General features: G+C 40.0%; 1 protein-coding gene across 1 annotated transcript; it reads right to left on the reverse strand.

Annotated features, from left to right (window-relative positions):
- Positions 1 to 755: 755 nt before the first annotated feature.
- On the reverse strand, positions 756 to 21,158 carry Capn6 (calpain 6). The gene is made up of 13 exons (XM_059251055.1): positions 21,093 to 21,158; positions 14,795 to 14,973; positions 8,295 to 8,426; positions 6,768 to 6,976; positions 6,063 to 6,255; positions 5,297 to 5,490; positions 4,980 to 5,057; positions 4,699 to 4,885; positions 3,182 to 3,304; positions 2,810 to 3,012; positions 2,153 to 2,274; positions 1,716 to 1,852; positions 756 to 1,179 (listed from the first exon to the last, which is right to left on the reverse strand). The coding sequence occupies exons 2-13, from the start codon at positions 14,957 to 14,959 to the stop codon at positions 997 to 999; spliced, it is 1,926 nt and encodes a 641-aa protein (XP_059107038.1). The 5' UTR covers positions 14,960 to 14,973; positions 21,093 to 21,158; the 3' UTR covers positions 756 to 996.
- Between the last annotated feature and the right edge of the window lie 5,393 nt (positions 21,159 to 26,551).

The raw sequence follows: 26,551 nt of genomic DNA on the forward strand, positions 1-26,551 counted from the left end.
TCTGGGTAGGACCCAGACTCTCAAGTTCCCATATAGCATTTTTAGTACCGATGATATTAGGAAGCACAGGGCAATGGGCTTGTTTGTAAATCTAGCAGCAGCAAGAGGTTTCACATTGTAGTCAGGGACCCCAAACTGGCTGACCTATTACTGAATGGATTCATTCATCTTTTTGGTATGCATGATACTTCACTAGTCCTTACTGTTGCCCACTGACTGTCTGAATGGTAGTTTGTGCGCACCTACATGCGCATGTGTGAGTGTAGGTGTGTGTGGATGGATGGGGGACTGAGGCTTTGTCTCCCACTGCAGCTTCTTCCACTTTTCCCTCTTGTGGCACACAGCTGGCTTCCACTTTGCTGAAGTTCAAGCCCTCTCATTTTCTCAGCCTCATTGAACTCCAGCTCTTATTAAGCACCTAGGAAGCTTCCTCAACATGAAGATAAAACACTATGGGGGAGTGACTTGAGTTAGGGCAAGACTACACTTTCCGGTGGTGGTGGTGGTGTTGGTAAGGACTGGGACCATTAAAGTCAGCTCTTGCTGTTGGTAAAGTTTTGCTGGTAAATCTGTAGTGTCAGTCAGGAGATGGGATGTCAGGCTAGACCAGCTTGGCCTTGATCGCCTCTCCTCCTTCCTTAACATGCCCTACAGGGAAGATATGTTGGGCAAGTGGAAACAACAGAGACACATGTAGCATGTCCAGGTTCTTGTTATTGTCCCATTTGAATCTCACCCCCGGAAGCCCTAAGCCCTAAGGATCTTTTCTCAGCAAACGTGTGATCTCCAGATGGGACTGTCACCTCCCCCTGTCCAGCTGCTGGAGGTATATAGGTTCTGTAGCTACTGATGCTACTTGGATCGGGAGGTATGGGAAACATCAGAAAAGAGGAAACGTTAATAAATGTGGAGTTTCAGTAACTGTGAATTTTAGCTAAGACCTGGTACCTGACATAAAAAGATGGAAAACTGTCAGGATTCTCTGATATTGGATATTTAGAGCTCAGTGAGATCATCGCTAGAGATAACTTTGAAGCTGATGTGGCCTTGCTTGACTTTGGCAGTGGGACCACCCTTGTTACGCAGGTACAGAGATTTCAGATCACGGCACTCACTGGGGTCAGCATCCAGAGTAACCTGCCCCAGGAACTGATCACAGAATTTTCTGCTGTTCCAGACCTGAAGAGACAAAACAAGGAAGTGAGGAGCCAACCATGAGACTGGTGCATCTAGTGACATCTATCTAGCATGTACATCAAGAGACATTCTTCTCTTTTCCTGATAGTCCTTTGATTGAGAAGATAATGTCCCAAGCAATAGAGATGAAATTAGATCAAGGGATCATCTTTTATTTGTGGGTTTGTTACATAAAGGCAACTGATCAGAAGTATTGTCAGAAATACTGTCAGGCTGAAGTTATCCATACTGATCCAGCAACATAGTAGTTAACAGAACTAGCAAATATTTCTGTTCATGGGACTTTATAGTATGTGTTTATGAGTATATGGTCTTCTGTCTATGAGAAATAAAGTAAAGTGCTTTAAAGTAAAGATGAATAATGAAGTTGATGTTTTGCTTAATGAGAAGTGTTCTCAGTACAAACTAAATACACAACAAAGAGCCAGTGCTCTGCATCCTGAAAGTATGAGGTACTTGGGAGAATATAGTATGTGGTAGAGAACATAAACTCCCCGAGATCTCTTGTTCATTCTTACCTGGATGATAATAGGAATGTCAGTGGTCCTTCTGTAGAAAATGGCCTGTGTGTCAAAAATGGCATGCACAGTATTCTTCTGGACAGGGGATCGGACTTCTTCCTTTCCACACTTGATGATCAGATATGGATTTACAGCTGGAATAAAGTGGCACTTGTTTTTTAATGCAGTAATTAAAGTTTCCTTCCTAGAGGGGCAAAAAGCTATGATTTCACAGAGTCAACCTGGAAATTTCCACATAACAGGAGGTGTCATATAGGTATAGAAAAGTGACTGCTAGGTAGACATTTCCCAACAAAGTTTACATCCTATTCTCTATCAGGCTTGAAATCTCTGGACTGAAAATACCAATGGAGATAATCGTTGATAATGTTTTCTAATCATAATCAGTAACTGAAAGAGCAGCTGGCTTTCCTGGACACCCCTGCAGTTCTTACGTTCATTGGCATACTTCTTCTCCAGGCCCTCAGCACTGTGAACAGTGATCTGGGTAACCACCTTTGGGTAGCCACGTGCCAGGTTCCAGCAAGACATCTTGGGCATGTCCAATGTCAGCTCCCTAGAACATAAAAAAAAATATGTCACCTCATGATGATCTGGACCTGCCTGAGTAGACTTCGTTGTTGAATCAAGTAAGGAGCTGGGTGACATAACCCATTCCTCCACAGGCATGGCTTATGTTTTTATGAGGGTGATTTTCTTTTCTCTGGATTGCAGGACTGGCACTTAAAGATACAAGTGGGTGCAGCTGGAGTAAAGTGTAGCTTAAGCTATGCTGCACTGAGAACAAGATAGAGGAGCTTAACGACTCATAAAAAGATAGAACCAACCAGGGAGCTGAAGATAAACTACAAGTTGCAGAGCATAAGTGATGGGCCCCTCCTCCTAAATGCCGGATCAGAGCTCTAAATCTCAGATCTGCATTGAGGGATTTTCCGTAACTCTACTCTGAGAAATATTTTGACCACTTTCATTTCAATTAGTGAGGTCAGGCTTGAGAATAGTGTCTCATCGACTGTATGCATGGAGGAAAATGGGTGAAAAGAACTCAAAAGAAAAGAGACAAGAGTTTGAAGATAAAAATAAAACTAAACCTGAGCTGGACAGGCACTTCAGAGAAGATTCTGAGTAGAAATTCGCTGGTGCGGCCATGCTGGAACATGGTTGGGACAAGCACGTAGTTGCCCTTCTTCAGATACTTGCTCAGAAACACAGTGCGGGTGTCAATATAGGTGGAAGTCCCAGCACGCTCCTGAACATACAGATGGTGAAGGCGGAATCGGCGATTCATCTCCACCTAGAATCAAGGAAGAGGACGTTTTCTACTCTGTTAAGATCAGAGCTTTTGCGTTAGAAGTTTCTACTTCTGCTGTCTTCTTTATCCCTTCCTAATTTGCCTGCCTCTAAAACCTGCTAATGTAGACTCTGAATGCTCTTATTCTTTACGCTCTAAATGCTGTTCTTACCTTAAAGAGCTCAAAACCAATGATGTAATTGTCAGGTCTTCCCATTCGGCGGTAAGTGCGTAGGTCCTTCTGCTGCAGTGACATTATGACCTTATGGCCATCCTCAGGCACAGTGAAGATGTACTGAGGGAAAGGGATCATCAAAGAGATGAATTAGTACACCAATTTAAGATTATCTAGCCTAAAGTTCAGGGGATAAAAATCTATAATGGGAAGCAGAGTCTCGGGTTCATTTCTGAGCTTTACTATTAACCAGACAATGATATCACAGAAAATTAATTCACTACTAAGTAAAGATCATTATACTTGCATTTCTCTGTGGCATCCAGCATGTACTGAGAAGCAACTCCATTTTTAGGTCTTTGGTGCCAAGGAGGGTAAGTTTTAATATGTATGTTCCTGCTAAGTTATTCATTTCTTCCTGTTACTATACCCTTGTGTTTAAAGCTATATACAGAAACACTTCAGAATTCATAAAGACAGAAAGCATTCATATCCAACTCAACAGACTTTGCCACATAGTCCTCAGCCAATCCAGACATGTGAGCAACCCAGACAAGGGCCCCCAAAGGTCAATCTTGTGTATATACATTCAGAGAAGCCATTCCCCCAGTTTGGTACAGTTGCCTAGTACCTGAAACCTTTCTAGGGGTCTAAGTGGGAGTGATGTTGGGGAGGGGTAAAAATAATGAAGTTTTTATAGGGGTCACTAAGATGGAAAGTACGAAGAAAATTATGAGTTAAGTAAACCAGTTTTTCAAGCCTCAGTGTTCTCTAAAATGCCTGGGCAATAAGATCTGTAGGAAGAAGAGACCTGTCCGTGGGCAGTGAGGCAATAGCATAGCCAGAGTTACATCTGCTGTGCTTTAACACATCTTCATGTAGGTCATTATAAATTCAGGCTTGGGATGCTTGTGGGAGTTTTGTTGTTGCTTTCTTGGGATGTGCCTGGCCTGACCACCTATAATGTCACTGATAACAGGATTATGGTGGTAGATAGATGGAAGGAGAAACTGACAGGGCAGTGATTTAAATCCTGAGGGAAAAAGTACCTCATTCTCAAAAGGAAAAAACAAGTTATAAGGATGGGTTTTAGAAGTGTAACCTATATGAAAGGGGCTAAAAGTATGATGTGTGTGTGAGTATCAGGTGAACAACTGGGCAGTAAAGACAAAGGAGGAAGAACTGAGACAGCATCTGGAAGTAGATCTTCTCTCTGCTGTGTGAGACCATCACCAGAAAGCAAGAGTTATGAGCTGTAACATTCAGAACAGGATGAGGCAGCTGAAGAAACTGACTCACATTTGAAAATGTTCCAAGGTAAGTCTCCCCAAAGAGACCTTGTCTTCTGGGTCTTAGGAGCATCTGAGTCAATCCCTAGGGGTTGTGGTTGATGAATATTACACAATAGATTTGAAGACCTGATGCTAAATGAATTCTCTAGAGAGAACCAAAGCAAGATCTGGATTCCTATTGGCTGGGTAGCTTGGAGGCAATGGACAATAATTAATTCTAACCTGAGGATTCTGCAGGAAGGTATCACGGTTGTTATAGCAACCACCTGATCGGTTCATCAGAGGGTCATCATCCACAGTCCAACATCCCACCACTGATTCCAGCTCTTTGCGGCCAAAAACAGGGTTGTTCACATTGCGGCAGACATTCAGTTTGTGAAAGTTTTGGCAAAAATCTTCCAGACTCATCCTAAATGGAAGGAATGGGGAAAGAAATAAAGATTCAACTTAGTATGTATTTCTAGTGAGAGACCCAAATTCCTTGTTGCAGAAAGACTTCTCACCAAAACTCTCCATCATCAGACATGACAAGCCCCAGGTTCTTGCGATCTGTTACAGTCAGTTGCTGCCACTCTTCAGAACTAAAAGCAAATAAAGAATAAACAGATAAGTCATTATGCTTGCCAGGATGTCAAAAAGAAGATAATGAATGAGGATTAGACCTGCTTTATTTTATCGCTGACTGGGTTGCAGACCCCATACCTGACTAGAGCTTAGAGATGTCTCTGTTATTTGACAGTCTACTAACAATCTAGAGAGTTAGGTTTCTGAGAACTACAGAGATTTGGAGGTGTAGTGATGAAAGTGAAATGTCACTTACATTTCACTCCAGGGGCCACTCCATTCTTGTCTTCCCAGTGGATTCCTCAGGCGAACCATATACAGCTTCTCAGCACTGAAGACTTCCACGAGTCTTTCTCCAAGGCGGAGCTTGCGAATATCAGTCATGGTATAGGTATGGCCCTTCAGTAGGCCCCAGTCTGTTTCAACTTCTTGTTCCTCCTGGTTGGGAGACTGGTAGCAAAGAAAGATACATAAGGTCATAGGATTGGGACACCAAGTCCTGGATCCCCTTCTCCCTTAGTTGGTTCATCCCAGCCTGACTGAATCAAGTTGTCCCTATGCAGATGGAAATTAGACCCTGATATCTAATCCATCACAAAAGTAAGTGAAAGAGAGAAAATAATGTAATTTAATAACTTAATTTAAAAGTTCAAATTCCAAATAATCACTGTCCTACATTAATATGAACTGTGATTTGTTTAAAAAATATGATAGGGCAGATTTATTCTTTGAGGGAACAGTTATAACTTCAACATCCAGGAGCCAACTTAATAATTTACCAGAAGCTATTTACATCAACTTGGATGGTTCCTTGGCCCTGAGTGGAATTACTGAGGTTCAAAGGGATAAAAAAAATTAATGTACCTCAGTCTCCAAGCAGTACTCCATGCCTATGTTAGCTTTCTGAGTTCCATTAACTCTTTTTGTGAATCTCTGGGTTAAATACAAAGCTCCCTGCTAAATTTTGTTAATCTTTTTTGCCAAGAGTAAGCATAAAGTAGCTGTTTGGGGTGAACACAAACCTCAATGGAGCAACAAATTAGACCCCCTTTGGTGAAGGTTTTGTACAGCTCTCGGAACAGCTTGTACTTCTCCTCAACAAGATCAGTGTATCTTCCTTTCTGCATGTCAACGATTTCAGCCAATGTGCCCGTGAAGTCCATGATGATATCAGTAATGGTCAAACCATCCAAGGCCTCATAACAGCCTAGCATCCTGGAAGCAAGGATGCAGAGTGATATTAGTGAAATTATTTATCCAGGTCAAGGACATCATCTTCCCAAGAATTAAAACAATCACTGTTCAACCTTTACCAGCTGGCTTTTCTCTGGATATGAAGTGGGAAATACTTTGAGATTACAATTAAAACTTTACTGGCTTATGTTCTGTTGATAAATGCTAGTCCACGTAGAAACTTGTTCCTATAGGCAGATGATAGGCAAGGTTAAAAGGAGATAAGAATTCCTTGTTAACTTTAGATTAACAACCTGAAAGATTACCTAGGAGACCTAGGATTTAACAGAAGCAAGAGCAGTTGATTCCTCTGATATCTATGAGTTCTGAGAGGCAGAGCTAGGGCTAAAGAAATGTCTTAAATCTTACTTAGATGCAGCCCAATTTTAACTCTGGGGTTGAGTGGGAGAGAATGCATTCCCAAAGACAAATGTGATCTTTCTTTCTTCACGTATCATAACCGCAGATATAGGATTCATCAAATCCCTCCTTACTTTGCATAAGCTTTTTCCAGGAGAGCATTCCAAAACTCATTCATGGAGGTGGAGAATGAGAAGACCAGATCTCCATTGATGGTGGGCAGCAAGTCATCAATTACCACCTCAGTAAATTCTCCAAAATGCCAGAAACGGAAGCGAAATATTCCAGCATATTTTTCTGGCTTTCGAGGATCCCATTCCTGTTCCTTATGGTTGGGAATTACCTGGAAAGGTAAGAACATTTAGTTAAATGTTATTCACAAGACTATATTCAGATATACAGGTTATAGTGAAGTCCTAGGAAAACCATATAGCGAATGGAAGCTTCCCAAAGCGTTTTATCCACAACTTTTGTTTCCACAGGTCAGTTTTGCTGTGTGTGATATTACTGTACCTACCATTGTTGCTCAGAATACATAGGATACTGGAGAGACAGTTGGAGTGGTCCCCATAGATATCAATAAACTAAATGATACACGTAGATTCATGATCAAATGTTTAAACACATGAACAAGGCATTTAAAAGTAATATCAAGATCAGAGAGATGGTTCACTTATTGAGAACATTTATTCCATAATCATTAGTCCTGGAGTTTGGATCCCAGCATCCAAGGTAACAAGCCAAGTGTGATCCCAGCTCCTCAGAGGGGAAAGACAGGAGGATTTGGGGGACATTATGGCTTCTAGATTAGTGGAGGAAACATGAATTCTGGCTTCAGGGATAGACCCTGCCTCAAAGTGAATAGGTCAAGAGTGCAAGAGGAAGATACTAAATGCCCTCTTCTAGCCTCCATGAATGCAGATGGGAATTCACCCTTCCACACACACATGCATATACATACTCACACAGGCAAGTAAGCAATAAAGTAAAAAATCTTAAAAATTAAAACCAATAAAAATGCAGTGCTTACTCTGGTTTGCATGTCTAGAGTTTCATGTAGACTTATTCTACATAATATGAATTTTAGTCATGTCAATAATAAAATCACATTTTTGGAATTCTATTATAACAATTGCACATAAATATTCCTAATTTGTTTTTATTAGGAAAATGCTTATTGTCCCAATTCGAATATTCTTTGTTGTTTTCAATTTTCTCTGAATATTAAAGGAATTTTTGTACTATTAATAATTTATTAGCACCTTTTCAAGGATCCATTTCTGTCTTTCTCACCTTTGCTGTTATGCGTGTGTGTGTTAATGACTTCCTGGCTTCTACTCACTTCAGAACAAAGTGGGACAAAGAACGTAATATGAAGAACTATTGAGTCAAAACAGTCCAGATGACAGCAAAAGAGCAACTAGTATATATGACAGAGCAAGTCCAGCAAAATGTGAGTGAAGGAATGCAGTGCATACAGATTTTCACTATAAAATTCAGTTTGTCTGTGTTTTTGACCATTCTTACTAACAGAAATAAGTCACCATAATGCTTCTGACTTCAGAAAATAGAATGATCTCAAAAAGTTAGGAACTGATTTTCTGTCAAGTTATTCAAGAAGAAAGTGGAACTAGACTAAGAGCCTAAAGAAAAGATCGTACCTTTGTCCAGTGTGACTCCTGAACAGCCAAACAGGAAAATGCAGGGATCATTGACTTGTTCCCCAGTCTCCCCTGGATCAGCTGGTGGTTGCTGATGTTGCCCACAATCAAATGGGGGTCATCAGAAATGTCCTGGAGATACAGTAATTTGTTATGCAGGAGTCTGGGAGGAGGATTTTAAGGATCACTAGAAGCTGAGATAAGCAGAACAGCCTATAGAGGAGATAGGGTTAAGTGTGGATAGGATTTTTATAGATTCTGGGATGAAGAGAAGGTTGGGGAGATGTGTGGTAAAACATAAAGCAGTGGGCAGCATATGCACAGAAAATGACCATGTGGTGACTAGAAACGGAAAGAGAGAATGGAATCAGAGGATGGCCTGTATTGCTGGAAGGCCTTTGCCATTGGGCTTTGGAGGCATTTTTAACCCCAGCAGTGAACACTGGAAGAGTAGAACTAAGAATTAGCACATTGCAATCTGATCTCATTTTTGTCAGGATGAGATTTTCCCTGAAGTATCCATGCTTGGAAGGGCAATTACCTTTAAGAGACAAGGTCTGACAGAGGTGACCATTAATGCATCGCCTTCTCTAGGAAAAATGAGTTAGGAGACCATATAGGAAGTCCTTTTCTAACACAAAGCAAAACCAACAGCAGTTTCCATGACAACCAGCTTTCCCAACCCCCACCTTTATATGAATATAAATGAGAGCAGCACTAACAGCAGGTGTTAATGAGCCATTCACAGGACTACTTCAGTGGACACTGTCCCCGTGGTGTACATTCCAAAAGTATCTGGCTGGAGAGTGGGGGCAGTATTTCCTAGGGGAATACACGTGTGTTTTTATTTCAGTATATCATTAACTGGGTCATTCCCACTGCGAGTAGGAACAATGAAAGTCAAATAATGGAACTACAACAAAACGTGATGAAAGTAAAATGGAGCTGCTTTCAAAGTATAATCAGTGCCTAGAAAGAAAGAATCCCCAAAGTTCATCTAGTGATGGAATGGATATTGTAGTGAGTGATCGAATATTTGAGCTGGCTACTAATAGGTCACAGGGCAAGGCAGAAACATTGAGGCACAGCAGATAGAGCGGCAGGCATGAGCAAAGGAATAGCACTATACATGACATTGTATAATTGCAGGCATGATGTGGCTCAGAGCATTAGCACTTGCAGAGTTCAAAGACATCAAATCCCAATTAAGTCTTGATAAATGGAAACAGTTTCATGGACGGGCTGTTGGCACATAAATTGACATTCTGCATACCCTGCTGAAATAAATCCCAGTTGCAAATGGAAAGAAAATCTAGACCCACATCCTCTAAAATTATTAAATAGAACCAGCTATTTTTTCTGGTGTATAATGTCTACTTTGTAATGGATATAATTCTCCTTGATGAAGGGTCTGGTCTACAGAATGAAGCGTTCCAAATATCCGTTAAAAGCCAAAATAGCTCTGGAAAGAAATAGACTTTCTGGGCAGGGACACATCCAAACTGAAGATTAATTGGGCATCAACCTGCCAAAAGGAAAGGATTAGGTGGGTTTTCAGCTTTGCACTTTCTGTCCCTTTTTGTTTAAGATGCATATCTGGTGTCTTGTCACCACTTTTTATCTTAGGAGACTACTATCTAAATAGTGTATGGGTTGTCAGCTGTTTTTTTCTTTTCATTTACTGAGCACAGAGCAGGTGTACTGGATGAATTAGGGCCAATGCATCTTCTCCTCTCTGTTTCCTCTTTTTCTAAGATGAAATTAAGAAGCACCATCATTCCTCCCTTGGTCAGACATTGGCACTTTATTTGGAGCAATATGTGAAGTTATGCAATAATTTCTTGGAAACAGATAAAACATAGCATTGTTTCCTGACATAGAAAGCAGCGCAGTGAGTATTGATAGGTGAAAAATGTGTTTTTATATTTTTTAAGGCAAAATAGTTCCTTGCTTTATGTAGTATTACTAGGGGTTGGGGTTATTTTGCATTCTGTTTAATTTAGATAAACAGGAGTCTACACCCAGTCAATACTTTAAATGTGTGAACTTCTACTCACATAAGGGAGCAAAAAGACACATAAACAGATTAAATATGAGGAACTTGGCGATTAGTATCTTCTTTGTATGAGTTGGATATAGTTAATATTAATAGCATGCATTACAACCTTGCTTTACTTCAACATTTTACATAGACTACCTAACAGTGGGTTTTAAAACACAATATCAGTCATGGAATATCAAAACCATGAGGAATATTAGAGACCATTTAGTCAACTTCTTATTTTGCAGATGAAGAAACAGGGTCATCAGATGGGGACAGCCACTCAAATCTCTAGTCATCTAGTCACGAGGACATCTAGGTTAAAGCCTTTGAGTCTCCATAAAAGTGTAATGTTAAAGAAGGGACCTCAAGACTTCGGGTGACTCATCCCTTTATCTTTATGCTTATCAATGATCCTGCGTAAAGGAATAATATTGCAAAGCTCCTGCATAGATATCCATACTAATTTGTAGCCCTTTGTTCAACACTCCATTTTTCTGAAAGATTTTTCCAGCTCCTGGTTTTAGAAAAAATATCGCCAATAGGCGTCTATTTCCAGAAGTCGTGACTAAGTATAAATCAGTCTTGTACTACAAGCAAGTGCCACGATGTGAAAGACATGAAACAAGTCTTCTAAAGCCATATCTTGTACCTCTTATGTGAATCATTTAAAGACTAGGAAACAGCCAAGGAGTTAGAAAGATAAGAATGAGCCAATGCAAATCTAACTGCTTTAAGAACATTTCAGCAATAACTCAAAAATAATGAAATGGCTCTTAAGTGACTTTTACTGTAGTTTGGGACACACTGGATAGCTTCCTGTTGAGGTTAAAGATGGAAGGTTGTAGATAATTTTCTGGAACTCCAAGCTGAGATGCAGAGCATAGATTGAACATTTCAGCCTGAGCTATGTTGGCGTGTTAAAAGTGGGGTTCAAGGAAAGGCCACTGCTCACATATCCATAATATCTGGGTGGCTTGAGAGTAGTGAGGAGCTGTAGGAGATGCTGTGTTCCTAATGACTCCAGATGTGCTGGCACAGTTGAAATAATTCTTGAACTGAGCTGTTTGGCAAAGCAAAATAATTTCTTAGGTAGAGAATACATAATACCAAGAAATTGAACATAAGAAAAGCTGGAGTATTCCCCAAATACTCTCACCCGAAGATAAATGTTCTGTAAAGAAAGCATCTTTTCTAGGAAATATATTATCTTGGCTGAGCATTGAGGGACGTCTCACTTTTTCTTGCCTCATCCCTATTCCCAGAAACCTCTGGTGGAATGGGAATTACAATTATGAGATCTGTGGCCCTTCATAGATCACTCTGTTTGGAACAATTACATACAGACCTTTAGCAATTATATATGCAAGTAACATTTTATGGCAGCAAGCATTGAAATTCAGAGTTAAACACAAAGAACCACAGTAAAATAAAATATTCCTTATATAACCGACATCCAGAAGAGTGGAGGAAATTTCAAAAGCACTATGTACCATCTAGCTGGGAGAGCAGATAGGGATATGGCCAGCCCTTCAATAAGTACTTCATGATTAACCATTCCCAGAAGGATTAGAGGCTAACTGGCATAAGATATCCATTCAGGATCTGAGGGCTGTGTGAGCTAGCCCAAGTTGCCATTATCTTATCTTTAGAAAATCCAACCATCTCCAGATGGGGAGTTTATAAGTAGATCTGGGCTCACAGACCAATGTTGCATGCTCTCTCAAGGATCTAACTTCACTTTCTGGGAATTTTTATTTCTGTGTGAACATTTTATCACCAGTACAACATTCACTTCCTTCCAAAGAGAACTCAGTATGGAACCTAGGAATAAAAGCTCAATTTCAATATCCAGTCTAAACAACCAAGTCATTGTACAAGATGCTAAGTGAAAGACTCTACATAACTTTAAGATTACATTTCAGTGGAAAAGTCTACAATAGACAAATCTGGATAAAATAGAAGTGAATAGTGGTGGCTGGTGAACAAGGGGTAACTCACTGGGAATGAATGTGAAGAGCTTTGATTTTTATTTTTCTCATTTTTTTAGATTATAATACAACTATATCATTTCTCCCTTCCCTTTCCTCTCTTCAAACCTTCCCATATGCCCGTCCCCACTCTCCTTCAAATTTCTGGCCTCTTTTTTTCATTAATTGTTATTGCAATGCATATATGTATATGTACATACATACGTATTCCTAAATGTAACCTGTTCAGTCTGTATAAGTTACTTACATGAATGTTTTCAGAGCTCCTTGGAAGAAAGCTACTTCTCCCATTCCCAGTTTTCCTCGGTTGCCTATAGTTATTGTGTAGGGTTGAGGCCCAGTGGCTTTCCCCTGTTCAGTTTGGCAGAACATAGAAATCTTAACCAATTAATGCAACTATTGTTGTATTATTGGATTGTGGTAATATGTGCACAACTCTATAAATCTACCAAAAAAGGTCACATTGTATACTTCAAACATATAAATTCCATGTGATATAAATTGTGCTTCCAATAAAAATGAAAACTACTTGAAATACAGAATTTAAAATTAATATAGCATTTGGAGAAAGGACAAAAGTCTATTCAACTTTATCTGATTGTGTAAACAATACAAAACACCTTAAAATCACTTTCTGTAGAAACCATGATCTCTTACCCAATGAGCCATGTTGCAGACCCCTGTTATTTTATTTATTTATTTTTGGATTTTCGAGACAGGGTTTCTCTAGTAGCCCTGGCTGTCCTGGAACTTGCTCTGTAGACTAGGCTGGCCTTGAACTCAGAGATCTGCGTGTCTCTGCCTCTTGAGTACTGCAATTAAAGGCAAGTGCCACAATGCTGAGCTCCCTTTTATTTTTTAAACAAGGAATGTGAATTACATGAAAGAAATTGTAACATACCTACCTTGCTAAGCCATGGTCAATAAGGATGAAGTGAAATGATGTATAGAGAGCTCCAAAGTAGGATCCAACCATACTAGGCATGTCATAAATGCAAATTCCTTTTGCCCCCCATTTATTCTCCACCCATCCACACACATATGCCCTTACCATGGAGCCTTACTCTAGAAGGAGTATTATTTGCCTTAGAGGGAAAAAATAGACGTTTGCCATAATGAGTAAGTTTTTTTTTCCTTCCCTGCAAATCCAGCTAGAATTAAATCTACAAAATTTGGGTGAAGAAGACAAAGTACAAAGAACTGAGCCACGACTGAGGGGTAAGATGCATCTGAAGACAAGTCAGTTTCGGTCTTATACGTTTAATAGGTATCGTTCTTTGTGAGCCAACACTAGTCACTAGGACATTTGATTCTTCATAAAAATATAATATTAAAGAAGAGACTTCAAGACTTCAGCTGGCCTATCCCTTTCTTCAAGTATAACAAAAAAAAAAAAAAAAAAAAAAAAAAAAAAAGGACTTATTGAAACCAATGTATCTTGGCACCACCTGGTGGCCATGTGTATGAACTAAAGTGATTCTTAGCACTCCTTTTAAGAGTTTAACTGGTCTAACTGGTGGAAATTGCAACAACGACTGGTGTTGATTCCTTAAAGAGGACAAACATTGAATTGATGACAAAGGGAGTCTTCAGGTCCAAGAACTTGCCCTTTATGTTATCTCTCCATGGCCTATATCCCTGGTCATTGGGAAGCATCTCCAATATACTATCCTTCTTTCAGTTATAACCCCTCGATAAAGCTGATTTCTTTCCAGACTCTATCACTATATCTTAGTGTACATTGAGCTCTAGCTCATATACAGCTTATGTAGAGTTGTTGAACCCTGATGTGAGACACAGCATATAAATGTTCCATTGAGAACCACAATAACTATTAGTAGTTAATATTAATGGGTGTTGAAAGACTGCAGTTGTATGTAAATCCCATTAGCTAACACTGGAATGACAGTGTAGATAATATCTAATAAACAGTTCAAAAGCCTCACTCTCCCAATGCAAGCTCTGATTTCTCTACATAGAAATTATTTCACTGTCTAAGAAGATACTGGCCTCATTGATCTGAGATTATCCTTAAGTTAGTATGACAGGCAGCTAACTAAAGAGACAAGAGTGTAATTTCTTCCTAGATTGCAATGTTTACTCAAATGAAGTTCTAAAAAAAATAAGCACAGTGTATTTCCTTTTCTGCTGTTGCACTTTTTATATGACTAATCAGCTAAATTTTTAGTCTCTTCAAGCTAAAGCAAACTTTAAAGCTGCCTCTGTGTGAGGTGATAGATATGTCAATTCATTTATGTTAGTCATTTTAAATGGTGTAGACATATGGAAACATATAATTCATATATATATATATATAGTTTTTATTTGTTAATTATAACTCAACAGTGAAAGGAGGAAAGAAGACTGACTTTCAATTTGTTCTTAACAGTAGGTCAATGTAAGTGAAATAGTGGGTTAGGTGGAGTTTGGAATCAGACAGAGATCAAGGAGACAGAAAAATGAGTTACCTGAGGACGTTTCCACACAACCTTTCCTGGAAGCAGACGGTTGAAAAACAGAGAATCATTCTCTGGCAGGAAGGTGGGGTCGCAGAAAAGCCGTCCACCTTTGACGCATTCCTGCTTCAGTTCTTGGTACTTTTGGTTTTTGAAGAGCTTCAGAGAAGGAGCCATGTTGCCAACTAAGTCTAGAATGACAAAAAAAAATATTACTTTGGAGGAACTTCTCAGGTCTTTCAGGGATTACCTGAAATTCCACAAACGGCAGTCGCTGAGATGGCTTCCTCCCAGAGCCTTCAGACTGAGGCAAAGACACTACGTTCAAGAAAAGAAGAGTCAAAGTTCAAGTAAATATTGGGCCTTGGGTAAGCACCTAACCATTTGAGGACCTCAGTTTGTTTATCTGCCGAATGGGATGTGTACTTTAACAGTCTCACTGGGAAAATAAGTAACAGATGTGCAGATTGTCAGCTAAGCATGAATCATTATGATGTAAAAGGTAATTTTCCACTTCTGCTGACCTGGAACACCTCAGGAAAGCTCAGTTGAAACTGGGTGATAAAGGAGAAAGACTCTCTTTACCGTGCTCGGGATGAGTTGGTGTGCTGGAGAGCTGCACACTTGCTGCAGGGGAGAAGCAGCCTCTTTAAATTCTAACAAATCCTTTCACATAACCGCCTTCATTTGATCATTGTTTTACTATTGGCCGAGAAGGCTAATGTAAGAAACAGAGCTCAGCAGATGGCCTCCAAGCACACATAAAAAGATAGAAAGATTATATGGTCTTTTTTTCCCCTTCAAAATGGACAATCATTTGCAGACTCCAAAATCAAAAAGCAGCCTCTGAAATTCAATTACACTAATTTGACTGACGGTTTTTATCCCATAGCAATATAATACACTATTGCTTCTTTCTTCTTTGAAAAAAAATAATAAAGGAAAACTCCACCTAGCTAAACAAAATTAATATAGTGGTTTTTTTTTTAAATACAAAGTCTGGCAGACTGCATTCAAATATCCTTAACAATTGATTTGTATGAAGATAATTTAAAATTTTATTTTAAATAGCTTTGTAGTGATAATAGATCTTTCTGTGTCATTACTTGAATTCACAAGGATAGTTTTGTAATGAGTTAAACAATTTTCCTCCGACATTTAGTAATAAATGAAAAAATGTTGTGAAATTTTTATGGTGTCAGCTACATTAAAACTTTATTCCAATGATTTTATGAATGCAGTACAATCAAAACTGAAAACCTATGGTTCAGAGTTCTAAAAAAAAAAATGGGTGAAATTTACAAAAACAAAGAACAAAAGCAAACCCCCAAACTGGCTACATTAGCTCACTGGGATTCCACATGTATACTACTGCAGTTGACTTCCTGTGTGTCCTGGGGATTCAAATTCAGCTCCCCATGCTTTTACAGCAAACCATCTTCCAGGTGCTACTGTGGCATTTATTATTTTCTAAAAGTAATAATATCAACAACACCTGTCTATTAGGTCTTTGCATGCACTTTAGTATCATAGTGTGCTGTCTCGTGATGAAACAGTTCCCCCGATTGAAAATTATAAATCTTTAAATCTAAATTCTCAATGTTATTTTTATGCAAAGCTATTTGCAAGATATGTGTAAGGAAAATGTCCTTTCTCTTGAGTCAAATATTGAGATAATGAACATAATCACAATTTTTCCAAAGCCTTATTTATTGTCAATTGTTTTTCAAATTAAGAATTATGGAAATACTACAAAACACCAACATGGTTTCTGCTAGCCAGATTCAAGCCTGTTCCCTTGTTTTAGATGTCAGCGTAAACATTGTATTTGAAATCACGGGTGGCATCAGTAATAATTCTCAGTTAAGCAACAGAGCCAACCTGAGTGTTTGCCCAGGCTCCTTTTTCAGAGCCGATTACAAATGGACTCTAATTTTCATGTGCGTTCAGAGTTACAGCAAATAACCCTGAGCTTCTTGCTTTCCCTAGAAGGTTTGGTGGATTGCCAGAGGCTGGGGGCTGTAAATACGGGACAGTCTGAGGCAATTAGGACATTTAGTTTGCCAGAACTTCCTAGTGCCTGAATATTCTGGATAAATGGGTATTTCCTGCCCAGGAAAGCCATGTGCTCTCACAAAGTCCCCTTTGCTAATCAGTCAACTAGTAAGGCTCACAAGAGCATGCAAGAGGAATTTGTTACAAAGAGAGCCTGTCTAAACACAGAGGCAGCATCAATTCAACAAAATTAGGCTTGATTTAAAGACAACAAAATAGGGCTAGCAAGATGGCTCATCGGGTAAGGGCACTTGCTGCCAAGCCTGGTGACCTAAGTTCAATCCCCAAGAATTACATGGACTTGCACAGTGGAATTGACACCCGTTGCTGACTAAAGAACATGACAACTGTGCTCGATTTGCTCTAGGACCTTGATCTCTTTGTGCTTCAGTATCATTATCATGAGATCGGAGACATGTATCCTTCCCCCTTAAGCTATAGCTGTAACTACTGAGACAGTTAGTGTTAACCAATTTTGAATAAGTAGAAAGTGCCCTGTGGTTGCAAAATATACATTAAAACCCTCTTATTGCTAGGCACCTCGTTCAGCATCTCAGCATTATACAGACAATATTTGTTGAACAGATAACTGTCTTAAGTAGAAAATCAATGTTTATGTGACAAATTATTTGAAATGTATATTTCCAATTTGGCTAGCATGCTTGTTCTTTGCAGCAGCCATGATTTGTAAGATACGACCTGGGCCCTTCATTTTGTACTCTCAGAAATGGCAAGTCAGAGAAATAGCAGCTAGAAACTGGCAAGACCGATTCAAACCCCATTCTGTGAAATGCCAGACCTGATGTGTGGTTTTCCATTATACCACACTTCATCTTTTGGTCACTGCATTTTTTAGAGAAAGGATTTTTTTAGTTCAAATGGGGAAATCCTCCAAAGCAAACATGATGCCCAACTTTGAGGCATTCTGCCTAGAATTTATTGCCATGGTGGATATTGAAAAGGTTCTTTATTTTCATGGTTTAATGATGGTTTAAAGAGAATTCAAACCCTTTGCATCCAAGGGCTCATTAGCTAGCTCTCAGAAAATGTGGAAACCCAGAAATGTATAGGCTGGTATAACTATGAACAATTTTCTTTCTCAAAGCAGAGGTGTGCGGAGACAGGAACGTTTCTTTCTTACTCTTCTACTGCACAATGTGATGATATGAAAGAGATGGTCGTTAAATTAGTGATCCCACATTAGGAAAGGTTATAGACAAAGATAAAAGCTAGGGCTTTACTACAACCCCCAAATCTCTAGGTAACCTCTGGAGTATGAACAATTCTGAAGAGCGACTGTGTGGCCTGAAGGCCAGTGGCAACTGTGGCTAGGCAGAACAAACTGCAGGCTTGTCATTAAGGTCATAGCCTTAGGCAGAATTATTAGAATTCAGACCCACTATCTAAAGAAAGAATGTGAAGGACACTGTGTCTACCAAGACAATGGACGGGGCAGGCTTAGCATGTGGGAAGTTGCCAGGGGAAAATGGAGGGAGACTGCCACGTGGAACTCAAAGCTGCAGCCAGGAGAAAGGGATTTTGCTGCTCATTGGACTTGAAGCTCTGAGGAGGCAGGTGGATTCTTAGTGGAAAATCATTTGCTTTGTAACTGTGGGCCACCCTTAAAACAGACACCAAAGTAGTGCTAAAACAAAATCGATAGAAAGAGTTCAGATCTCGGCTCACAAATCCCTTTGGATTCAAGACTCCTACATGGAAGTTAGTAAAGGGACGTACAGCAAGGAAGTATGGCTCCGATGATACTGTCTCTGGCTACCCTCGCCCCTTTAGTCTACAAAAATTAAAGGTAAAGCAAAAAAGGAGGCGATCGAGTACAGGAGACTAACTCTGCCCTACTGTATACATAATCTTATCACCACTACTGGAGGTGATGGAGGACATTCATTGGGCTTTGATGGGGAGAATACAAAGTCAGCATCCACACGCTACCCAGAGAACAGTGCTTTCCATTTCTGCATAAGTAGAATTTTGTCTTACATCTGTGGTTACATATCTGCCAGGAAATGTAGATGTGGCTGTTGAGAGTCAAGGCTTTGGTCAGATATTTTGGGATCTGAAAGGATCCTTAAAGTTCTCCTGATCAATTCTACTGTTTTCCATAGGATATATTTACTCTGTGTTCAAAGAAAGAAAATCAAAAATCATAAAAAGATCGTGCATAGTCAGGAGATTTACGATCAACTCCCCAATGGCCTTACTTACTGTAGATAACATCTTTCACCCTCGGTTTCTCCGTAGGCACAACAGGAATATAATGGCTGCCCTACGCACCTCAGGGTGCTATTGGGAAGAGCTAATGAAATAAAGTACGTGAGTGTGCTTTTTGATTGTTAAAAATAAGTTAACATATAGCAGTTGTATTAGGGGATGTTTAATTTTAGCAAATTAAATCTCATTTCTTAGAAACAGGAAATATGATCACATGCTTAAAATAAGACACACGTTGACATTTAAAAGACCTATATAAAATGGCCCCTCTGCCATTCTTTGCTTCCTATTCCACCTCCCATTTTTGGCTGACTTGCTCTCTTGGCTGACTAAGCTTATCCTGAAAGTCTAATTTTACAGTATTTTGAGAATGTAATTCTGATTTTTATACAATGTTTTTCTGGAAGGACTCTTAGAACCAGTTAGTACAACTTCTTCTTTTCACTGTAAAGTGAAGCGACTTTACCAGGGTTACATAGTAACAGAGTTGGCACTAAAACTGGAACCTACTGACTCTTTCACCAAGATTCTATTTTGAAACAAGAAAGAACTGTGATAGGAAGGCAGCACACAGACACAAAACTACAAGACATTTCTTTTGAACATTCCCACTGTCCTTTTTTGCAAGAATCCATGTAGGAGTCTTGTTTTTTGAGTTGCAAACTGTCAGAAGGTGATATGATTTCAAATCAAGGATAATCAAAGTAACTGTTTTGGGGTCACAACGGGGCTGTTTTCTGCTTTTAATTTAGGAACTGAAAACTTGCAAAGATATAGAAAGCCTGCTTTTTAACCTATTCCTGACCATGTAAATATTTAATCTGTTTCCTGGACCACTGGAAACTCTAAGGATGAATAAAGAATGCTGTTCAAATACAAAGTATTCACACACATTTGTGCACACCCATGCACATGAGTGCATATGCATACACAAGAGTATATGTGCATGTGTTCGTACATGTGGTCATGGGCATGTGCATGTATGAACACACGTGCGCGCGCGTGCACGCGCTCGTGCTCGCACACAGAAACGCCCAGGGAAAGAGAGAGTTAATTAGCAACCCCCCATGATTTTTGTTTATTCATACAGACCATAAAGAGCCCGTAATTTCACAACAAAGATTAACAAATGAAACATTTGCTGAAGTTTAATAAAAACATTAATACAAACCAGGACGCATTTTGCTGTAACAGGCAGAACAGTAGAATTTGCTGAATTTTCCGACGTGCTTTCCACCAAACTTCGAGTCCTAAATCCTCACACCCACTTGTTTCCACTGCAATGTGTGGCAGCTCCCTGACCATTGCTGGAGCCAGCCCTGGTCAAGGAGCCCAGTGAAGCCCCAGCAGCTGTGTAGTAGGGTCGGGTGGGGGTTGGAAGCTTGACTGCAATTCAAAAGTTAAACCTAAGATAAAATCAGAGGGAAACCAAACCAGACCCAGAGGCTGGTAATAAAGTAGACAAGATCAACCTGTCTCCAGGGCAAGAAGGGCTCCCAACTGTGCAGACAGGGAGTTAAGATAGCCTTAGCTGCCACTCTTCACTGTGTAGCAGTCCATAGCCTGCGCACCCCATTTCAAGGGATTACAGACTTGGGGCACACAGTGTGGCGCCAAGACTGTGCCTGAATTTAAACGCTTCACCTATAACTCTGGGTCAGGGGGAACTGCTAGCCACCCAGCTTCTCTCCTCGCACTTTTCTCATAGGTTTGTCCTTGTTTACCAAGTGTTTACGAACAGCACATACCCAGAAAATTGACCAGCTAGCTCCCAGAAACATCTTACCGCTACACGACCAAAAGCACTGCATCCAGCCCCCTAAAATTCCATTTCTTTTTAGACGTTTCAAAACTGCTATTAATATACACTCGCACACACGTACACATGTTCGACCCAGACAAACCATAACATTAAGAGATGCAAAGTTTGATTAACTATAAACCTGAAGTTCCTTTGAGTCTCTTAGAAGCTACATCTCAGAAAGTAAAAATTTAAACTAGATTTGTAGACACCCGCTCTACTCACCTGAGGTATCTCAGGAGCCCTGGTGCTGTGGCTGCGGCGGCGGCGGCGGCGGCGGCGGCGGCGGCTGCTCTTAGCCAGGTAACCCAACTAAGTCTGTTCAGCCAGTGCAGCTGAACAAAGATTCTGGCTTTCTTAACCTGAAAACTATTTGGGCTGTACCAATCTCTGCTCACAGGGGGAGGTGCCTCACAGCGACTTCAGGAGCCTTTGCCCCGCCCAGCACTCAGAAACTGATCCTGAGTCACAAGGAAAATCTGGAAGGCGTCCCTGCCAGATGTGCAGATGGGATGCCCACTCCAGATCCACCCACCAGCAAACTGGAAAACCCAGAAAGCCACATTTGAAAGGCCTTTCTGTTTCAAGGAGAAATAGGACTTTCAGGAAATGGGTCTGATAGGTTTCTAACTCCTCTGTCCCAGGGGAGGGGTGCGGGGGCGGGGCGGGGGGAACTGCCGACATGGACATTACTGGAGAGAGGACATGGAGAACAAAACTGTTCAAATGTTGGCAAAGTTGTCGTGAGCTAGGCTGCAGACATGGTCCTAACAGGCTCTTCTATGACAGCAATGAGGACTTAGGCATGAAGTGGGAATGAAAGGGCACCTAATAGAGTGCAGGGACATAATGGTCACTTTGTGAAAGAGCAAGTAACATTTGGCCAAGAGCAACGAGAAGGGAGGTGAACGGAGTTTGATTCCATGGCAGCTGTTAGAAGCCCGATTTCTAGCAACAGTGCAGTGTAGAGATTCTGCCAAGCAGCGTCAGGCAAAAAGAGAGCAAATAACTGTTTGCTGTGAAAGACCAACCAAGAAGTGTTAGCGGCATGCTCAGCTCCCTGGAAAATAACTGTGTTGAATCCCACTAGAGGCCCTGATCCCTCTTTCTTCAGATTTTCACTGAGATACAGTTTGAAGTATATTATTCTTAGGATTTTTGTTATCAATTTCATGTTCACAAACCTTGAATGCTGCCATCATCTCATTCATTAGGTTTCATGCGCAGTGTGCTGTTTACCATTGCACCAAAAATTAGTACACTCTGTCTCTACCCCTGTGCCAATCCTTATTCTGTTTAGCTGAAGATCTAAGAAATGAGGAGAGAGAGATTGAGGGAAGGAAAGGGTAGAGCGAAAGAGAGAGGGAGAGAGAGGGAGTATGCTCTCCCTACTCATTGACCCCATACCAGTATTTTTTCATGACACAGATCTGAATATTTCTATAGCTAAATGTCTGAGACTTCTCCTTTGACATTTTCCTCTGTGTTTTTTTTATGAAAGAGGGAAATCAGTCTAGTGTTAGAGGCAATACAAAATTCCAGAGCCCTGGAGAATTAGGCGTTTAAATATTGTCACCCAGTTTGGCTCAAGAGTGAGCTATTTCTTTTTTTTTTATTTTATAATTTAATTTAATTTTACATATCACCCACAGATTTCCCTGTCATTCCTCCTCCCACCGCCCCCCCATCCCCTCCCGCATTCCCCCCAACCCACCCCCCATTCCCATCTCTTCCAGGGCAAGGACTCCCCTGGGGATTCAGATCAGCTTGGTAGATTCAGTCCAGGCAGGTGCAGTCCCCTCCTCCCTTCACCCAGGCTGAGCAAAGTGTCCCTGCATAGGCCCCAGGCTCCAAACAGCCAGCTCATGCACTAATGATAGGTCCCAGTCCCACTGCCTGGGGGCCTCCCAAACAGCTCAAGCTTATCAACTGTCTCACTTATCCAGAGGGCCTGTTCCAGGTGGGGGCTCCAACTCTTGCTCATACAATCCCTCCTCTTTATCGCTGATTGGACTCCCAGAGCTCCACCTGGGGCCTGGTGGTGACCTCTGCATCTGCTTCCGTCAGTCATTGAATAAGAGTTCTACCACGACAGTTAGGGTTTTGGCCATAAGATCACCAGAGTAGGTCAGTTCAGGCTTTCTCTTGACTATTGCCAGTAGTCTATTGTGGAGATATCTTTGTGGATTTCTCGGGACCTCTCTAGCACTTTGCTTCTTCCTATTCCCATGGGGTCTTCATTTATCATGGTCTCTCTTTCCTTGTTCTCCCTCTCTGTTCTTGATCTAGCTGGAATCTCCTGGTGAGCTATTTCTTAAGCAACTCTGACTTATGTAGGATTTTGACATTGAAATCAAGGGAGGATGTTTTGCCTGGGCTCATCTTCAGCCATCGTTTCAATCTCCATAATTTTCAAATAACTAGGAAATCATAAAATCTGAACACTAGTGTTAGAGGATATCTATCCTCTTGTTCAATACAAAAATAGCCTCCAGATAATCTGGAAAATTCAGCCCTATGTAAAGCTGTTTATTCTATATTTGGCCATTCCCTAATCGTTAAATTGTTGTTCTTAGATTGAACAAACATTAGCTTCACACAAACTCTTTTCTAATTCCTCTTTTACACAGCAGCCATTTAGAAGCTCTAGCAAGCCATTCCTCTCCAGATAAGCATCCTTAGGTCTTCTACAGCATACCTCATAGGATACAGTTTCCAGATCTTTTTCTGTGCTTACTGTCTTTGGAGAATAAACCTGATCTGTGTGGAGCTTGTAGCTTAATTAAAACCCTCTGTGGTTTCTTGCATGAACTCTTAATGTGTATTTGTACAATTGACTTTATATTTAACTTCCATGGTGAGCTTGTACATTCATCTTCTTGTGCATTTCAATCTATCCCTTTTCCCAAACTTTTCTTTCATGATTACACCCTTAAATGACTTTTGAAGAAGTTGGTACCTTATTCCCTGGACATTTACTACTAGAGATACCACTCTATAAGTATGTGTGCGTTCATGAATCTCTATATTCTATATATGTAAAAGAGAATGCATTTTCTACACTAGTAAGTTTTTATTTGCACATCTAATAAATTTATCAAATGAAATAAGGTATAGAGTAAACTATTGCAGTACCACCTTAAAGTCTCCTCTTCATTAGCAATCACTTTTAACAACCTTACTCAAACTTGAAACATTCCATGTAAGTCTTTGCTATCATCCAGGCTCCTATTTTTCCATATGAGTATGTAGAAGACTTTTCAAATGATCCTGCTGAAATGCAGATACCTAAGGTATGGTGTTTCTGTCATCTCTCCATTGTAGATACCCTTTCAGAAAGGAAATGGGCTTAGTTAGGCATGACTTGCTTTTGTGAGCTCATGCTTACCTCTAGTTATTTCCGCTCTCTATAAAGCTCACAAATGACCTGCTTAATAGTACATTCTATACTTTTGCCAAGGACCAATGCCATGCTTACCGGTATTGTGTTCCCAAGATTTATATTCACTCCCACCTAATACCACTGCCTACCTTTATAAAAACTAAGCTATGTTCTTCTTTGCACCCCTCACCTCTTCCTTTGGCCACAGTTTCTCAAAGTCTACCAAGACCGTCACTGTGATCACATCTGTACATTCTCAGTAGCTTTGGGTGTAATTTGTCTGGGTCTGGAAACTTGAACTCATTAAAGGCAGCTACAGACTCTCCTATTATCTCTTCGTCTATCTTGGGCTTTAATTCTCTTTCCAGTTCAAAGATCATGCTCCTTGGTGGAGAGGTTAAGTAACTTGCCCACAGTCATACACCTAGTAAATTGACAGAGCTGGGATTTAAATCTACCCTCTCCTATCTGACTCTGCAGTCTGGAGACTATGCTATGTAGTTTTCAAGTGCCAAATAATTAATATGGTCTATGAGGGCTCTGAGTTCCAAAGTGGGAGAGAGCTCTTATAGCAAGAGTTTACAAAGCAGGCTTTGTCAAACAGGTAGAATTTGAACTGAATCTTAAATAATGAGTGCCATTCCAGTAAGAAGGAAGAAGTGATGTATGTATGTGTCAGTAGGGATAATGGAGGAGATTGAAGATGGATCTCTGGGGAGAGGACATGATAACGAAAAACAAAGAACCTTGGATCTGCTTCATAGACTACTTGGCTTATCTTTAGAAACATTGACAGCGCAAATGGTCAAGAGACAGCCAGGATGTTCCTGCTTTCCCTTACAAACTATTATACACCTTAAGGTGAGGCACAGTTTCTCTGATATATGGTTTCCTGTTCTACAAAGTGGGAATAATAGCAGACCTATTTTAGAGCATCGGTGTGAAGATTAAATGAACTACAACTGAGGCTCAAAAAATGTCTTGCTGTCATTACTACTGTGATTTATTTATTCATTCAATAAGCATTTACTGGTACTATTATTTGTCAGGTGCCATGTTAGGTACAGGGATGTAATGTTAAACATCAAGAAACATAGTTTCAACCATCAGTGAATAAGGGTTCATTGTTTTCAGTCTGTATTTCTGAGTAGTTAGCTAGGTTTCCAGTACCAGGTACGATTTCCAATTTTTTTATATTTTTGGTTGTGAGCCTAGCCTTTAACCGCTGAGCCATCTCTCCAGCCCGATTACCATTTTTTTTTTTTTTTGAGCAGGGAAAAGCTCAGGAGGCCTCAACCATACACAAAGAACTAAGAAAAGCTGGGAGTGTGTGACATGGTCTTCCCCAGGGAAGAGCATACCAATGGGCTGTGTAGTGTAAAATGGTCATACATACAAGTAACATTATGTGTACTGAACATATTATATTTAGGAATATATATGCATATACTGATACACATATGCATGCAATAACAATTGGTGAAAAAAGAGGCCATGCACTAAAGGAGAACAGGGAGGATTATATGGGAGGATTTGGAGGAGGAAAGGGAGAAATGTTGTAATATATTATAATCACATAAATTAAATAAAGTAATAACAAAATATACTAAAAAATTTAATTCTGACTTTCCTTATCTTCCTTTTTGAGAATTTTATTCATGAATACTGTATTTAAATAATTTCTGTCCCTCCCTGTTACCCATCCAACTGTTCTCTCAATTTCAAAGCCTCTCCATCTTTAACTGTTGTGTGTTGGTGTGTATGTATGTATGTACACAACTTGATAAGTCTACTTTGTGTTGTTCATATGTACAAATGTTTAGCACTATAGGATAACCTGTCAAGGATTTATCCCTAGAAAAGACTGAATATCCCTCTCTTAGCAGCCATTAATTCCACATAGTTTTTCATCTAGGGGTGGGGTATTGTGAAATTATTTACACCCATGTGCAATGTCATCTGGTGTTATCATTGTACATTTTTTATTTTTTTATTTTATAAACTTTATCATAAAAGTTTGCAAATAAACATCACACATCAAAATTAACTTGACTCAAAATCCATACATCTCAGCAAACTTCTGTACAGTTAAAATAAAATACATTTTTTGAATCTGGAAAATTGCCTTTTAACTTTATAAAACCTTTCTATTCCAGGTATACACATTCCTAATGTTCTGGGTGTAATCCTATAGCATCCTTTATTAAACAGCTGCCAACTTTTCATTCACTAGGCTCTGCTAACTCCCCAGGGGAGATCTTACATTGGAGGGGGTGGGAATGGGAGGTGGGTTGGGGGTAAG

This window comes from Peromyscus eremicus, chromosome X, assembly GCF_949786415.1.
Source record: "Peromyscus eremicus chromosome X, PerEre_H2_v1, whole genome shotgun sequence".
NCBI classification, from domain to species: domain Eukaryota; kingdom Metazoa; phylum Chordata; class Mammalia; order Rodentia; family Cricetidae; genus Peromyscus; species Peromyscus eremicus.

What these genes read in the sequence shown, in the direction of transcription:
- Capn6 (XM_059251055.1), bottom strand. Translation starts at nt 14,959, where the DNA reads ATGGCTCCTTCTCTGAAGCTCTTCAAAAACCAAAAGTACCAAGAACTG. An exon ending in TTGGTTTTGAGCTCTTTAAG is followed by an intron (nt 3,013 to 3,181) that starts GTAAGAACAGCA and finishes CCTTGATTCTAG; the next exon opens with GTGGAGATGAATCGCCGATT. An exon ending in GAAGAAGTATGCCAATGAAC is followed by an intron (nt 1,853 to 2,152) that starts GTAAGAACTGCA and finishes ACTTTATTCCAG; the next exon opens with CTGTAAATCCATATCTGATC.